The sequence below is a fragment of the Lethenteron reissneri genome, chromosome 37, assembly GCF_015708825.2.
Source record: "Lethenteron reissneri isolate LAM-NWPU_2019-01 chromosome 37, ASM1570882v1, whole genome shotgun sequence".
In the NCBI taxonomy this organism is placed as follows: Eukaryota; Metazoa; Chordata; class Hyperoartia; order Petromyzontiformes; family Petromyzontidae; genus Lethenteron; species Lethenteron reissneri.
Window position 1 is genome coordinate 46,476 of NC_083815.1, and position 15,484 is coordinate 61,959.

The following is a 15,484-nucleotide window of genomic DNA, read 5'->3' on the forward strand; positions in this document are numbered from 1 at the left end:
TCCTGGGCCCACTACGCACCGAGTTGTTGACATCTCGGTGGTGAGTGTTGTGATGAATCCCGTCGTGATCATCTGTGCAATATGGAGTCGATTCAGTGGAGGGTGGAGGAAGGCGTCTGACCGAATCTCCACGTGGCGGTCTCCGTGGTTCTGTTGAACGATGGGGAGCGGCTACCCGAGTTCGATTCCCTCTCATGGGTAACATCCGTGACTAATATCTGAACTGGTTATTGTCCTCCTTTAGGTCGACCCAGGGTTAATGAGTACCTGGTGTGGGTTGGTTAACCATAAGCATTGGAAAGACCAAGGCGGCAGGGCGTGGTGCTGGCCACCCAACCCCTTGTGTGCCATGCCGTCCTTAGTAGATGCTCGCTAACAGCACTTATTCCAACAATGTGTTCAAGGCTATATGGGGGGTGGTGTGCGTTAAAATGTGTGGTTGTGTTGTAGTTTGACTGACGCACTAGTTGGTTGTGGTGTGTGTGATGTATGCGTAGGAGTGTGTTCGTGTATGGTTGTGTTGATGTGTAACTATCGTGTATTTCGCCCCTGAAAAAACAACCGAGTGTTCATCGGCTGCGAAACAGATCAGTCTCTGGAGGCGGCTTGTGAAGGACTGTGCCGGGCAGTTGAAGAGAATGGCCCTCCGGTAACGCAGGGTGGAGGGGCGATACAACAAACAGTCTGGGACGGTGGTGAGGACAGGTGGTGCCCTCTTCCAGTCGGTCGTCAATCCAAAACCCAAAGTGCGCGTGGCTGTCACGTGGTGAAGCGCTTGGTTCACTTTGAACCCAAACTATGGACCGTCGTCTTTGCTCCTTCAACGTTAGAACCGAAAAACGACAGGAAGCCTCTCCTGAAGCCCTTTCGTCGTGGCTATCAGACCTCGACATTGGCCTTTAGGTTCCTGAACATCATGCAGCCAAACGCAAAAATATAATTGTGGTGAATGACGGCCGTTGTGTGGTTTCTGTGTATGAGCGAGTGGCTCTTGTTAATCAGGGTTTGATTAGTCGGATGAGCCCAGGTGCTTGTATGGAATGCAGGTCGATGTTTATACATCTGCATCACCACCGCCCTCCCCGCGCAAGTTTAACGACTTCTTACATCCATCGCTTGAGTTCACAAAGAGAAACCCTAAACTCACAGGGGCCCTTCGCCCTCCCACTCAAGCACGCCCATTTAAATGCAGGTATGCAGCAGCAGCAGCTACCACCGCCCTCCCCCCGTCTCCATAACATTGTCTCCGTGCCCACAGGGATCCGATAAGACAATTGAAGCATTTAGTTTGTATTGGTGCCAGGAGCATCTGGTTTAACCAGTCTGGCAGATTTCCTGACGAACGGCCAGAAATGACTTAATCCGAGCCCAGTCGAAGAGAGGGGCTAAGGCGACAGTCTCGTCCGCAGCTTCACACGCGAGATCAACATCTGATGCCCCGTTTCGCCACGATATCTCTCCCTCTACGATTTTTTTTACATTTCATCACCACAGAACCCTCTTTCGGGAGTGCATAATTTCAGCAAGATTGGTTCAACACAAGCAAATGTTAGACCAGCTTCGATATTCGGTGTACCATCAGTAGAGTCAGGCTTGCTTGAACTAATATTGGTCAAGTGCCAGATGTTTATAAAGATCCTCGCTCTGTGTTGGGTATGGGTTCTACTTCTGTGCTGAATACATTTGTATTCATTTATGGCGACACACCGGATGTATCACGAACAAACAGATCAGACATCGCAAAGTTTAGAATGAGGGGGGTGACCATGATGATGACGACGGGCGAAGGAGTTGCCACAGGGTGAACGCGCACGATCTTCGCGGAGTGAGTTTCCTGCGCCTGTAGGTGGAGGACTGCGTGGTGGTGGTGGTGGAGTGGTGGTGGTGGAGTGGGGAGCGGTCGTGTTGTGGTGCCACGGCCGTGGAGCAACTCCGCAAGCGCCGCGACTCCCCCCTGCCCCCCACCCTGAACACACACACACGCAGCACACGCACACACGCAGCACACGTACACAGCACACGCACACACGCAGCACACACACAGCACACGCAGCACACACACACGCAGCACACACACGCAGCACACACACGCACACAGCACACGCACACACGCAGCACACGCACACAGCACACGCACACACGCAGCACACACACAGCACACGCACACACGCAGCACACACACACGTAGCACACACGCAGCACACACACGCAGCACACGCACACATGCAACACACACACGCAGCACACACACACGCAGCACACGCACACACGCAGCACACACACGTAGTGTCCCGGCGGGGGATCGCCTGGCACCACGGGTTTTCATCCGAAGGGCCCCGAGGTGGGAAGTCCCGCGGTTTCCCGGTGCCAGGAGATTGGCCGATCCTCCCAGGGCCAATCACATTGCGGTGCCCCTAACGATTGGCTTCAAATTGTATGGACACACAAAGGTTCACAGGTAGGCCCACGTTTGGCTGCCCAGGATGATGTAACCCTGGATTTTCAAAGTCAAGTGGCATAAAAAGGGGAGCGAAAAAACGGTTCAACAGCTTGGCCACCAAGACCCCCCCCCCTCCTACCGTCCTGCCTCCTCGAGCCGCTCGCAGCATCCGTGCCAGCGACTGCTGCTACGAGGCAGTGATAGTCGAGGTTTTTTCGTCATCCTCCCTCCGACTCTCACAGCGTCCGTGCGGCGCCATGAGTACAGCTGCGAGGTACGTGATAGGCGTGTGAGTGTTTGGGGACTTGGATAGCAGTAGACTCGACTCTGCTCGCAGAATATTCCCTCCAGGCAGTGCAGGGCTTGTGCCGTGAATAAAAGTTAGCACAGAGCCTCGGTGCAGTGTTTGTGATTTGAGTGTGTGTGGAGCGACTGCCCGCTGGTGCGCGCGCGTTCGTGCCGCCGCTGAGCGTGAGTCTTCGTGGGGGCGCGGGGTAGAATAGAACAATCCCCGTCGGCGCGCCCGTGTTCCCGCCGCCGCTGTCGCGTTGACTGAGTGGCGTGCGCGTTTTAGAATATAACCGCCTGCAGGCGCGCGTGTTCCCGCAGCCGCCTTCGCGTCAGCTGCAGTGCGGGCGCGTGCTCGCCGCCGCGTGAGCATTAGCGGTGGTGGTGAGTGCACGTGAGTGAGGACTGACCGTGTACGGCGGTCAGCCAGCCATGTCTCTCCGAGAGGGCGCGGGAGGGCCGATCACCCGATCGGCGGGGGCCCGGCACGAGCTGAGCGAGGCGGTGGAGGGGGGAGTGGAGGGGGCGAACTTAGCGCCCCACCTGCCCAGCGAGGGCGGTGGGGCGCTCACAGTGTAACGGTTCGGGTTACGGCAGGTGTTGTTAGCGAGCACCTCTGAAGGCCAACACCAGGCCAGTCCGCCTTTGTCTCCCGAGTGGCGATGTTAACACACTGCACCAGGTACTCATTTGAGGCTGAATCGACCTAGGGGAGGCCCAGATAATTGTCTTTGGTGTTGGCCGTAAGCGAGAATCGAACTCGGGTGGGCGGGTTCGTAGTGGAGCGCGCTAATCGCTACTCGAGCACTCCCCCACCCCTACCCCCACCCCCTACCCCCACCCCTACCCCACCCCTACCCCACCCCTGCCCCCCAACCCCGCCCGCATGCAAGCGATGAGGTGCGGGAATGCGCGAGTCGAGGATTTCCACGGTGCATTCCTGGGCGCGGCCTCCGCTCTCTTAAGCCGACTCCCCCCACCTCGCCTCCATCAGTGCCACCTTGAGGAGTCGAGGTGTCGCCACAGCCAGCTTACCAACTACAACCAGCTACCAACGAGTGAATAGAACCAACTCCCACCGCCGCCGCCACGATGCTGAGGTTCGCGTTTCTACTCGCGCTGGCGCTGCGGTGCGGAGCCAACCACCTGCTGACAGGTGAGCGGTGGCGAGGGGGAGCCTGGACCCTCGGGAGTTGTGGCGAGCGAGCCTCTGACTTGGACTCCCACTGGGGGTCTCACGCATATTTCTCCTGCACACAGAGTCGCCCATTGTGCGCCTGTCTGTCGCCGCTGTGAAGTTCGCACTGCGTCTTGGTGGATTCTATTCGCGTCTCTCTCTCTCTCCCAATTGGAGCGCTGGTTTAATCGGCCCGATCGTTTGGTGGTCATCTTTCCATGATAAATTCTCGCGTTCAACATCGAATTACCCGGTCGGTGTTAGAGAACGGTCCTCGGAAAGTGACATCACGAGAGGTCATCTTTTATCCGCACGCTATGGGGCAATGCACACGTGCTTCCGCAAGTTCGTGGCATGGCAGTTGACGCGATATATATTTTATTATTATCAGACCCACATCAACATAACCAGGCTGAGACCATCAGCTCGCTCATTCCGATACACCGGTCAAAAATCACGCTTTAAACCGGGAATCAAACCCAGGTTGTCGACTCGGCATTATCATTGCCCTGAGTAACGCGGGCAGCTGGTGGCACGCTAACGAGGATGTTGATGACTTCAGTCGGTGGGTGCGATGATAGAGGGCAGATCTCGGAGGTTGTGAATCTGCTGCACAGCAGCCGCGGTGGTCGCTGCCCGGTGGCGGTGCACGGGTGCTGCCCCCCTGCCCAGCGGGGCGCGGGGCAGCAGGGCGCGGGGCAGCGGGGCGCGGGGCAGCGGGGCGCGGGGCAGCGGGGCGCGGGGCCCGGACATCCCCGTAGGACGCTTCGGTAGCGAGCGAGGTGTCGGTCTTGATGATGGGTGGATGATCGTGTCCTGCAGATTATCAGGTGAAACTGCTGAACACCAGCGTCGTTCGTGCGGCGCAGACACCTCAGTCCGTGGCCTTCGCAGTGCCCTCGTGCGAGATCTCCACGATCGCGGGCACCATGCTCAACATCTTCGTGACGCCCAACACGACCGGAGGCGAGTCTCGCGCGACGCATCGGGCACCTGCCCCTCCCTCCACCTCCAGACCCCATCACGACCACCCTCATAATCACTCCTCACCTCCCTCCACCAACCTCTTCTCCGCTTGCCCTCACCTGTCTCCAGCCCATACCCTTCCTCCACCTCCCTCTACCCCCCATCGCCTCCCTCCACTCACCTGCCCAGATGTCCTTATTACCCTCACCTCCCCTCTACCTTCTTACATCGGGTTACAATCTCAATGTGTGCTGTCATCACAGAGCAAGCAACCATTGCCACCGCCCCAATCCACGCCCCCAGGGGGCGGGGCAGTATCCCCAGGGCGTAGTGTGATGCCCGGTGCCCCCAGGGCAGAGTGTGATGCCCGGTGCCCCCAGGGCAGAGTGTGATGCCCGGTGCCCCCAGGGCGGAGTGTGATGCCCGGTGCCCCCAGGGCGGAGTGTGATGCCCGGTGCCCCCAGGGCAGAGTGTGATGCCCGGTGCCCCCAGGGCAGAGTGTGATGCCCGGTGCCCCCAGGGCGGAGTGTGATGCCCGGTGCCCCCAGGGCGGAGTGTGATGCCCGGTGCCCCCAGGGCGGAGTGTGATGCCCGGTGCCCCCAGGGCGGAGTGTGATGCCCGGTGCCCCCAGGGCGGAGTGTGATGCCCGGTGCCCCCGGGGCGGAGTGTGACGTGCTCACCGTGTGTTCTCCTGCAGTCGAGGTGATCGTTGGGCAGGTGGCGGTGCCGGGGTGTCGCGTGGCGCGGGCCGTGTCGGGGCAGGTGGTGTCTGGGAACGACGGGAAGGGCCCGGGCATCCCCGTGCCCAGCGGAGTGGCCTATCGGGTCACGGGGCTCACCCCCAGCACCAGTTACTCGTGAGTTGCGCACGTGGTCATGGGGCCATGGGGCCCGATTGGGGAACACGGCAAGCAGCCGGAATCTGTTTATTATCGTTCCGCTTGTTTACCCATGACTTTGTTTCAGGAGGGTCCTGCCAAGTTTTCGCAGGAGAGAGCGATGGCTGCTGCTGTATATCATCCTAATTGAATAATTTGCAAGGGCTCATTCACGTCCACTGCAAAGCAGACTTTTTTCTACCGTTAATACGCCCGCAGTATTAATCAGGGCGGCCACTGGAATCGAGCCGTGAACCGAGTCAACCCCCTCAACCAGAATTGAACTCTCAATTTTTAGATTACGAGCCGATCGCTCTAATGTATAAAAAAGAAAAGTTTTAAAACATAGACGTTGAAGAGACACTGAAGGCGACGGGGTGGTCCGTGCAGAACACCGCGCGGCGCGCGTCCCGTCCCCTCGGCTACAGCGCCTCCCTCCGCGCAGGAACTACGGAGGCGACGCCTCAGCCCTGTCCCCGGCCTCACTCCTCCACCCCCGCGCACCAATCATCCCACGTGTACGGCAGGCTGAGAGCGCAGTGAGCACACTCGCGCCTCGCAGCGAGCTCATGGGGTCGATTCCAACCGAGGCACCTTTCTGCGTCGAGTTTGCATGTTCTCCCCCTGTTCCGCATGGGCCGAAACAAATCCTACAATGTAACCGGTATTGGCCAAACATCCCAATTCAGAAAATTACCCAATGCAAATTACTTGATTGGGATTTCGCATAGCAACATTGCCCCCCCCCCCCTACTGTCAAGACTTGGTAGGACCATCCTGAAAAAACAGTTGAGACTCCGCTAGGAGCTTTCCTGGGAAAACAAGGGTAATACTAATAATAATAAGATGCAAGGTACACACGTGTACGCATGGTCCGAGTGTTCGCTGTGTGCGTGCAGGATGCAACGTGGGTTCGTTGGTTTTCTCCCATGGCTAAAACCCCCCACACAATGTAACCAGAATTGGACAAATACCGCATCGCAGTGCTAAAAATATCTACAAATCACTCACTTGGGATTTCCCTCTGCCACAAAAAGGTGGCAGGACCCTCCTTGAAAGAAGTTTGAGACTCCGTGAGGCTATCCTGGATAGGGATGGAACTATTCTTAAACAATAACCCCACCCTCCTTTCCCCCACAGGGTGGTTCTCCGCCATCCAACATCGGGGGTGCAGTCCGTGCCCGGGATCCTCAGCACGGCGAATGCGCGCACCCCCCGCAGCGCGGTGGACGCGGAGGCGTTCTCGCGCTCGGGAGGAATGGTGGTGATCACGGTCATCCTCTCCGTCCTGATCTTCCTGCTCATTGCCATCCTCGTCGCCGCCTTGCTGCTCGGAAACAAAAATTGAAAGGGATTGACCCCTCCCCGAGACCCCCTCCCCGAGACCCCCTCCCCGAAACCCCCTCCCCGAAACCCCCTCCCCGAGACCCCCTCCCCGAGACCCCCAATACTTTGAAACCCCAAACTCCTAAGATCCTGAGACTCACGCTCAGGTCATCAGACACACTCACTCGGGTCCGTGGCATCTCGCTTGCCAGATGAGGGACCCCCCTTGTACTCGTCCCCTCGTCAAATGTGAAGGACCCCTGTATTTTCTTGGCGTTTGTCTTGTACGTTTCCTGCCTAGGGTCCGTGTAGTTGAGTTTAAGGCAGTGTGGTGTTTAAATTTTGACTGCGTGAATGCTGTATCGCGTTTTAAATGTCGCCTGGCTCTACTCCGCGTTCGTTTGAAGACATCGCTGCTCCGCTCCTGTGACCGCGCGGCAGCGATCACCGCGTCCGTGAATTAATAAATCTGAAACTGCCGACCCTGTCTCCGAGTCCCGACGTCGACCCCTCTACGACCCTCTCCTCCCCATTTCCTACCTTAACCATCTCCTCTACCCTCATCCCCTCGCTCTAGCTTACCCTCTTTTCTCTCTCTTAATCTTGTTCCACCTCTTAGCTTCTCTCTCTTGTCCCTCCTTCCTTCTCGTCCGTTCTCGCGTATGCCGTCTCCTCCGCGCTCCTCCTCCTCTCTTTGCGTCTCTCTCACCGCGTCCCCTCTCCTCCCGCCCCTCTCGTCTCTGGACACGGGTGAGTGGCGCCCTCTGCAGGCGATCCCCGTCCGTCTCGGAGCGCCGGGCTCGGGTAAATCGCCGCTCTGAGCAACAATAATCCCGGGCGCCACCGCTCAGCCTCCCGCGGCCACGCGAATTCTCTTGGCGATGCTGCCCAGACGTCGCGGCGCAGAGACTCTCACGGCGACGGCCCGGTCATACTAGCGCCCCCATCCTCCGGCACGCCGCCCCGCCCCCTCCACTCCCCCCCCTCCTGCTGCTGCTACCGCTGCTGTTCCTGCTGCTGCTACCGCTGCTGTTCCTTCTGCTGCTACCGCTGCTAACATGGCTGCTGCTGCCCGGGTGCTGCTGTGCGCGGGGCTCGCCCTGGCGCTGTGCGCGCTGGGGCTGCTCGCCGTGGCCGCGTGCTCCGACCACTGGTACGAGACGGACACGCGGCAGCACAAAGAGCGCTGCCGCATCTCGCTCAGTCGCCGTAACGACCCGGGGTACATTTACAACTACAACAGCAACCTTCCGCTCAGACAAAGGCCGCGCGGGCAGCGGGGCGGAAGATTCGCCCGGCATCGGCGAGAATTCTGGGGCTCCGCCACGCCCGACGCGGCCTGCTTTCGGCACTACAACTCCACGCACACGGGCCTCTGGACCAGGTGCTTTCGCCTGGGCTTCGACGACGAGATCGACGACCTCATCGCCAAAGGTACACGGCGGTGGCCGAGTGGTGGTCGGCTGGGCGGTGCTCGTCGGCACCGCGGGCAGCGGGCGCTGTCCGTGGTGCTGACGGCGGCCGCGGACTTCAACGCGACTGGGGCAGTCGGGTTCGTGTGTCTGACGCCGCCGCCGCCGGTGTTGTTGTTGGATCAGGACCGTGGTCTGGGCAGTCGACGAGGACAATGCAAAAGCTCTCTTAGTGTAACCTGCGCCGTGTGAGTGTGCGAGGTGCAAGTGGGGGGGGGGGGGGGATTGTTTTTCTTCCCCAAGCGCCGCCCGCTCCTGTTCGGGGGACAAGAGACCTCCGCGAATCGGGTTCGCGAGTTCTTCCTCAACGGCTTGGCCATGGCGGCGCCTAATAAACAACGGGGGGAACGCCGCCATTCTTTCACACGGGGCAGACTCTACCGAGGCGGAACGCGTGCTCGTTGGGTCCCTGGGCGCTCCTTGCCCCTGGTATCTACCCCCCCCCCCCCCCGCATGCCGAAGCTGTCCCCCTCGCGCGGGTCACGGCGGTCTCCCGTCGCGTTCCCTAAACCCCGAACCCCCCTGTGTGCGGGTCGCTGCCCCCGCGTGTCGCGCTCACGGGGTGGGGTATGGTTTGGAGGGGGCGTGTTGTTTACACGCGGCGGTTTCTGCTGCTGCTGCTGCCCCTGCTGCTGCTGCCCCTGCTGGGTGCTGCGTGCAGGCGCCGTGCCGCGCTGCGCTGCCGTGCGCTACCACTTCTCGTCCGCCGCGCTGCCGCGCAACCTCGCGCACAACGTGACGCTCGCGCTGCGCCAGGACGAGTGGCACTCTCTGCGTGAGTACGGCGCGGGCAGCACTCACGGGCGGCACCCAAGTGGTACTCACGACACTTGAGCAGCGTTCACGGGCAAGTACACTGCGGGACACCTGGTCAGTACGTGAATGCACCGTCCACGAGCAGGTGCCCCCACCCAGCGCAGCAGCACACCCAGCACGGCCCACCGAGCAGGTCACGAGTCGGAGTGAGCGAGGCGGATGGTAGCAGCACAGGACCGTGAGGGATGGCGGCTGGGTGGGGAGGCTTCATCCAGCAGTGGATATACAATGGCTGCTGATGATAAGAGCAGCACTTAGCAATACTCACGGAGTAACCCATGAACACACGCTCCCGCACTGCTGTCTGTGTTCGCTCAGACCTGCGGCGCATGACCGTGGGGTTTCTGGGGATGGCGGTGGCCGTTGTGGCCTTCGGCTGGGTCGTGGGGGCCCTGGGCGGGTGCCGAGGGCGCGGACTCATGCAGTACGTGGCGGGGCTGCTCTTCCTCATGGGCGGTGAGGCAGCACACCCTGCACAGCAGCACACCGAGCACGGCAGCACACCGTGCAGAGTAGCACAGCATCAAACCCAAGCACAACAATGTTGCAATTATAATTCATAGCCAATGCTATCCGGTAATTGAAAATATATTGGCAACAGCAGTATGGGGCCCCATCTAACGCACAATAAATATGCTCACTAAACAAATTTCACAACTGAGTGCCCCCCCCCACTCCCTACCCTCCCAGGAACTTTCTGCATCATCTCGCTCTGCACCTTCGTGGCCGAGATCAACTTCGAGCTGTCTCGCTTCCCCAAGAGTGTCTTCAGCCTCCCCGGTGACATCGCCCACGGCTACGGCTGGTCCATGTTCTGCGCGTGGGGGGGTCTGGGGCTGGCGCTGCTCGCCGGCTTTCTCTGCACCCTCGCCCCCTCCTTAGCCGGGCCACGGACTGCCACACCCAAGCCCCTCTCCGAGAACGGGATGGTGTGATCCTCGCCCGCCCTGTCCTCGGCGGGGGAGGAAACCCACGGGGCCGCGTACGTGGTCATATGCCCCCCTCCCTCCCCGAAACCTTCCTTACCATTGCGGGGGGCGGAGAGATGCACCGAGGGGGGGGGGGCCCTCCCTCATCCACCCACCTACCCCCCTCTTCCATAAACCACTCCCCCTACCCCCTCGTTCCTCTCCACCTCCTCGCGGCACCTGGCCACCTGTGCACCCCGCGATTGGATGAGGGGCCAGTCGTGAGCTTCTTCGGTGTGAATCCGCCAGGTGTGATGAGTCTGCCGGGTGAGTTTCAGAAGGTGTTAATCTGCCAGGTGTTAACCCACCAGGTGTCAATCTGCCAGGTGCATCTCACCGGGTGTATCTCTCCAGGTGTTAATCCGTCGGGTGCCGGGCGTGTTGTGAACTCGAGACGGGGCGGCGCCCCCTCACCACGTGACACCCACTGGCGCCGCGACGCGTCCGGGTTGGTGTCCTCAGTGTTAGAATCGCGTTTACTGAACACTATAGATGAGAAATGCAAATTGTGATGGGGATATTTGTCTGTGTGTGTTGGGGGTTTTTACGATCATCGCTGTTATGATTATTCTTTGTACATACGAATTCGTGTCGGGGTCACCGAGACGCGGGGTGACACTCGTGCTGTGTGCCCGGCGCAGCCTCGTTTGGGATTTGGGGATCCCAGCTCAAGTGTTCCGAGTCTGCGGCTCAGGGCGTCTGGAATTTGGGATGTGGAGTCGAGGGTCCGATTAGCAGGGGCCTGGGACTTGGAAAGCGTCGCTCTGAGTTTAGAATCCCTGCTGCGTGTAGAGTACACGGATCGCGACTCTTCACCTTGAAGCAGCCGTCACCTCGTACCAGTGGCCGTGCCCCTATGGCATGGAGTGCCACATTTGCAAAAATAAATCGCCGCATTCGAAATCAGCAATGTCCTGAAGAAGGGCCATTTTCCGAAACGTTAGCGTATTAGATATGTCTATGCTGTAAGGGACAGTTATGGCCAACGTGGTGAGATATTTCTGCTTGTGGGTCCACTGCAAATACAATGGCTCATTGTTTCAATGTTTAATCGAAGCTTCATTTCTGAGTATAAAGAAATGGGCCCCGCGCAAAGCCGGGGTTCCCTGTGGTCTCGTCGTTGGTTCAGCTGCCAGCCCGAGTGACGTCGCGTGGTTAGATAGGGATATGGGTCGTGTCTGCTGGTTGACATGAGCCCTAGTGCAAGATGTTAAATTTGGCTCCATTACTAATGACCCTCTCTTCCTAGCACAGCGCCTGCGCTCCTCTGGTCTGTGGACCCCAGCGCAGCTGAATTCCCTGCACAGTCGATAGCTACGCTACTGAAGCAGTAGTTGTTAGGAGTAAGGTCGGGGTGAGTGAGAGGGCTAATGCCAGAGCCCGGTTGGTTGGTTAGAGGTTAGCATTCGGGCTCGTGTTCGTGGCTGGTTGGCTAGCTGTGGTCAAGGGTAGGTCTAGCACGAGCAGCTAGGTAGAGATTGTGGTTGGGGCGAGCCCGAGACTGGTTTTGTCTGCCCGGGCTCGCGTGTCCACAGCCATCACTGCTGCACCCGCCACCAGGGGGCGTCGCTTGGAGCCCCTCTTCGGCGGTTTTGCTCCTGCTCGACGGGGAGATTTTGTGATTGAAGTTGATGCTTTTCCACTGCACAGACCACGGTATCCGCTGCGCCGCGAAGCCTCCCGTCTTCACAACGCCACGCCAGAAGGCACGGGTTCGAAAAGTTGAATCCTGTACAGTATTTCCTTTCAAGGACAATATTTAATAGTTTTGTTAATTTATTCATTGTGTTGACCAATGTAGAGTGCTCGGTTTGCTCGCTAAGATATGGTTCATGTAGCCTGTGTGGTGTGAACGTGGAGAGCCGAGGTTGGTGGATCGTGTGAGGAAGGGCGCATTCAGAATGGATTTCCACTGCCATGATATTAATCACTAGCTTCACGACATCAGTATTGTGGATGCACTGTCAAGTTGCGTGCCCGGGCTGCTGATTTCGCTTGTGTGTGCGGTACGTGTGTGTGTGTGTCTTGTGCGTATCGAGTGCGCGTCTATGAGTGCAAGTAGGCATCGGTGGTGCAGTGGTTAGCACACTGCACTACGAACCCGACGATCCGAGTTCGATTCCCACTCAGCCAACATCAGTTACGAATATCTGAACCGGTCCTGGTTCTCCATTAGGTCGGCTCAGCCTTAAATGAGTACCTGGTGCGGTATGTAAATATCAGTACTGGGGAGACAAAGGCGACCGGGCGTGGTGTTGGGTGCTCACCACCATGTTTGCCATGCCGGCCTTAATAGGTGCCCGTTAACGGAACTTGCCCCAGCAGTCTGTTCGGGATTTCGGGGGAATCTTAGGTCTTCATCGTGTGTGCAACGTGTGTGTCTTTGTGTGTGGAGCGTGTGCCTTTTTTTAGTGAGCGTCCTGTGTATGTGTATGGCGTGTGTGTGGATTGTGTGTGTGCGTGCCTGTGTATGTCGATGTTGTCTATAGAGCGTGTCTGTGTATGTATGCGGACTATCCGGTGTGCGGAGTGTGTGCTGTGTGTGTTTCTGGAGCAAGTACTGCCTATGTGTGTGGCGCATGTTCCCGTGTACTTATGCACTGCGAGCTAGCTACTAACGCTGTGTCGCTCTCTGTGACCACGACTGGAGTAGGAGGCGCGGCGGCGAGGCGTGTGTCTGCGTCCCTGCGCGCTCTGCCTGCTTCGCGTCGCTTGCCAAATGAGTCCGGTGAAGGGAGGACATCGGGACCCATTCATTCGCCCTGTCCCCGACACAAACCCATACGCGCGGTCTGCTTGGTGCTGCCACGAGACACACTTTGGGTCACAACCCCGTGTTTTCATCCCCGTCACGAGGGTTCGCTTCACATCCTCCGCATCCCTCATCAAACAGTTCATTGCCCTGCGGCATTCTAACAGGGGACCTGCAGTGGCAGCCACCCCTACGCGGCTGGTGTACGCAGCACCGACCTGCGAATGGGTAGGCTGTCAGTCGGTTCGGCGATGTTGCTTTGCGGTTTTCCCAAGTAATTTGCGATGTTTTTAGTTTGTCAATTTGACAACTCTGTACTGTGACGTCGGCACACGTGACCATACATTGTGTGGCGAGTATCATTCACGACTGCCGCTGTCATGCACGTCACGATTACCGTGCTCACGTCGTCTATAATACCACCATTATCATGGAAGCGTCATAATCATGAGAGCTTGATTCATGATGTCAGCATGGTGTCATCATCATGAGAGCTTGATTCATGATGTCAGCATGGTGTCATCATCAGGACCACCCAGAGTTGGTGGGGGGGGGGGTCAGCAAGAGGGGACGTGTATCCCGCCGACATGCAGCAGAGGGCCCCACCGCCGCCTGTGTCGATGTCGACAATGATGGAGCTCCACGTCGCATTCAGCCTCGGGTCTCCAGAAACCTCAGAGTGGCCCTGATCATGATTGCCATCATCATCATCATCGCGACGTTATGATCACCATCATCGTGACACCATCACCGTCGTGGTTTAGATCACCGCTCCTCGTCGCCAGCCCCTGGCCGAGCCATCATCGTGACCGCGTCTCGCCATCTCGTTTGTACATTGCAATAAATGCGATCTCGACTTGTATGAAGCGGTGTGCGGTCGTGTGGTCTCATCACGGGAACGCGACTCGGAGGAGAAGCGGACAGCAGGCGCAAGCCAACAAGGGCTGGTGGTTGAGATCAGGGTGGTAGCGATGGTGGTGAAGATGGTGGTGATAATGGCCGGCACCAGTGGTGTCGATATCTGCCTCTGAGGAGGAGGCTCCTGAAGGACGCTGCTACTGGGCAGTTGGAGGCAGTCGCCTTCCAACAACTACGGAGGGCGGAGGAGCGACGCTCACAACAATGAGCGGAGCGCCGTGTGGGTAAAATACAGAAAATTGGCTCAGTGGGGAGCACAGGTGGTGAATCTGCCAGTCGTGTCAGTTAACCCATAACACCTGGATTCTGTTCTGACTTCTTGACAGCAGCTGGCCTTCCACACTTCACGTGGCCTCAAGTGCACCTAGCCTGGCACAAGTACTGTGGTGACGTCACCGTCACGTAGTGGAGAACGGCGGTTATTGTTGACGAGCTTTTTTGCCTGTCCAAGGACGGGGGTATATTGCAGTAAATCTGAAATATTCAATAGAAACATTTTTCAGCTCATGATTATTAATGAGGGGGGGGGGTTGCCCCATGTGGAGTGACGTCACCCGCTAATGGTTATTGGGGAGGGGTGCGGCATGTGGATTGACGTCACCCCCTCGTGGTTATTGGGGAGGGGTGCGGCATGTGGATTGACGTCACCCCCTCGTGGTTATTGGGGAGGGGTGCGGCATGTGGAGTGACGTCACCCTCTCGTGGTTATTGTGGAGGGGTGCGGCATGTGGAGTGACGTCACCCCCTCGTGGTTATTGGGGAGGGGTGCGCGACCTTCTTGTGCGTTAGTGTAAATTTCCACCCGGGCATGAATATTAATGAAGGGGGGGGGGGCTAGCAGTGACGTCACGCACGGATGTAGCACTGTGCTGCGTAGATAGATTTTTTTGCGTCACTTTCTGTAAAGAAACGTCATATTTGAAGCGACTTTGCGTAATAAATTATTTAATTTAGCTCGACCTTCCTCTGCGTTCGTCTAAAAATCCACCGACTCATGAATATTAATGAGGGGGGTGGGTCTCATGTGGAGTGACGTCACGCAGAGGGGGTAGGCCTCATGTGGAGTGACGTCACGCGCGGGACGGACAGACATTTCTTGGTGAGTATAGGAGGTAATGATGGTAATGGTGGTGGTCTTGAAGGTGATCGTGTGCAGGGGCGGTTTCTTCATTAGGGCGATTGGGCGACGCACCACCAATGTCATTCAACCACAGAGTCACGCTAGCCGTCACTGTGCCTCTGGATATAGTCCAATCAGCGTCATGCTACGTTCTGTGGAGTACCGCCTCTTTTTGGGCGATTTCCCTCCAGCTGAGAATCGCCCCGAGTGGCCCCATAGACTTACATTCAAAGATGTTTTTTTTCGAACGGGGGCGCTGCAATGCATTCTCTATGGCTTCCGGGAGGGCTCGCCCTAACGTGCTTACGTCATCATACGTGCTTACGTCATCATACGTGCTTACGTCATCATACGTAAGCACG

The 15,484-nt window shown here is 58.0% G+C and overlaps 2 protein-coding genes across 2 annotated transcripts; both read left to right on the forward strand.

The window, feature by feature from the left end:
• The first annotated feature begins 3,699 nt into the window (after window positions 1-3,699).
• LOC133351370 (uroplakin-2-like) lies at window positions 3,700-7,556 on the forward strand. Its single transcript, XM_061566514.1, has 4 exons — window positions 3,700-3,884; window positions 4,728-4,871; window positions 5,570-5,729; window positions 6,891-7,556. Exons 1-4 carry the CDS (start codon window positions 3,821-3,823, stop codon window positions 7,096-7,098), a joined length of 576 nt encoding a protein of 191 aa, XP_061422498.1. The 5' UTR covers window positions 3,700-3,820; the 3' UTR covers window positions 7,099-7,556.
• A 318-nt stretch (window positions 7,557-7,874) lies between these two features.
• Window positions 7,875-13,946, forward strand: LOC133351455 (transmembrane protein 178B-like). Its single transcript, XM_061566681.1, has 4 exons — window positions 7,875-8,510; window positions 9,210-9,323; window positions 9,683-9,820; window positions 10,055-13,946. Exons 1-4 carry the CDS (start codon window positions 8,135-8,137, stop codon window positions 10,297-10,299), a joined length of 873 nt encoding a protein of 290 aa, XP_061422665.1. The 5' UTR covers window positions 7,875-8,134; the 3' UTR covers window positions 10,300-13,946.
• The last annotated feature ends 1,538 nt before the right edge of the window (window positions 13,947-15,484 follow it).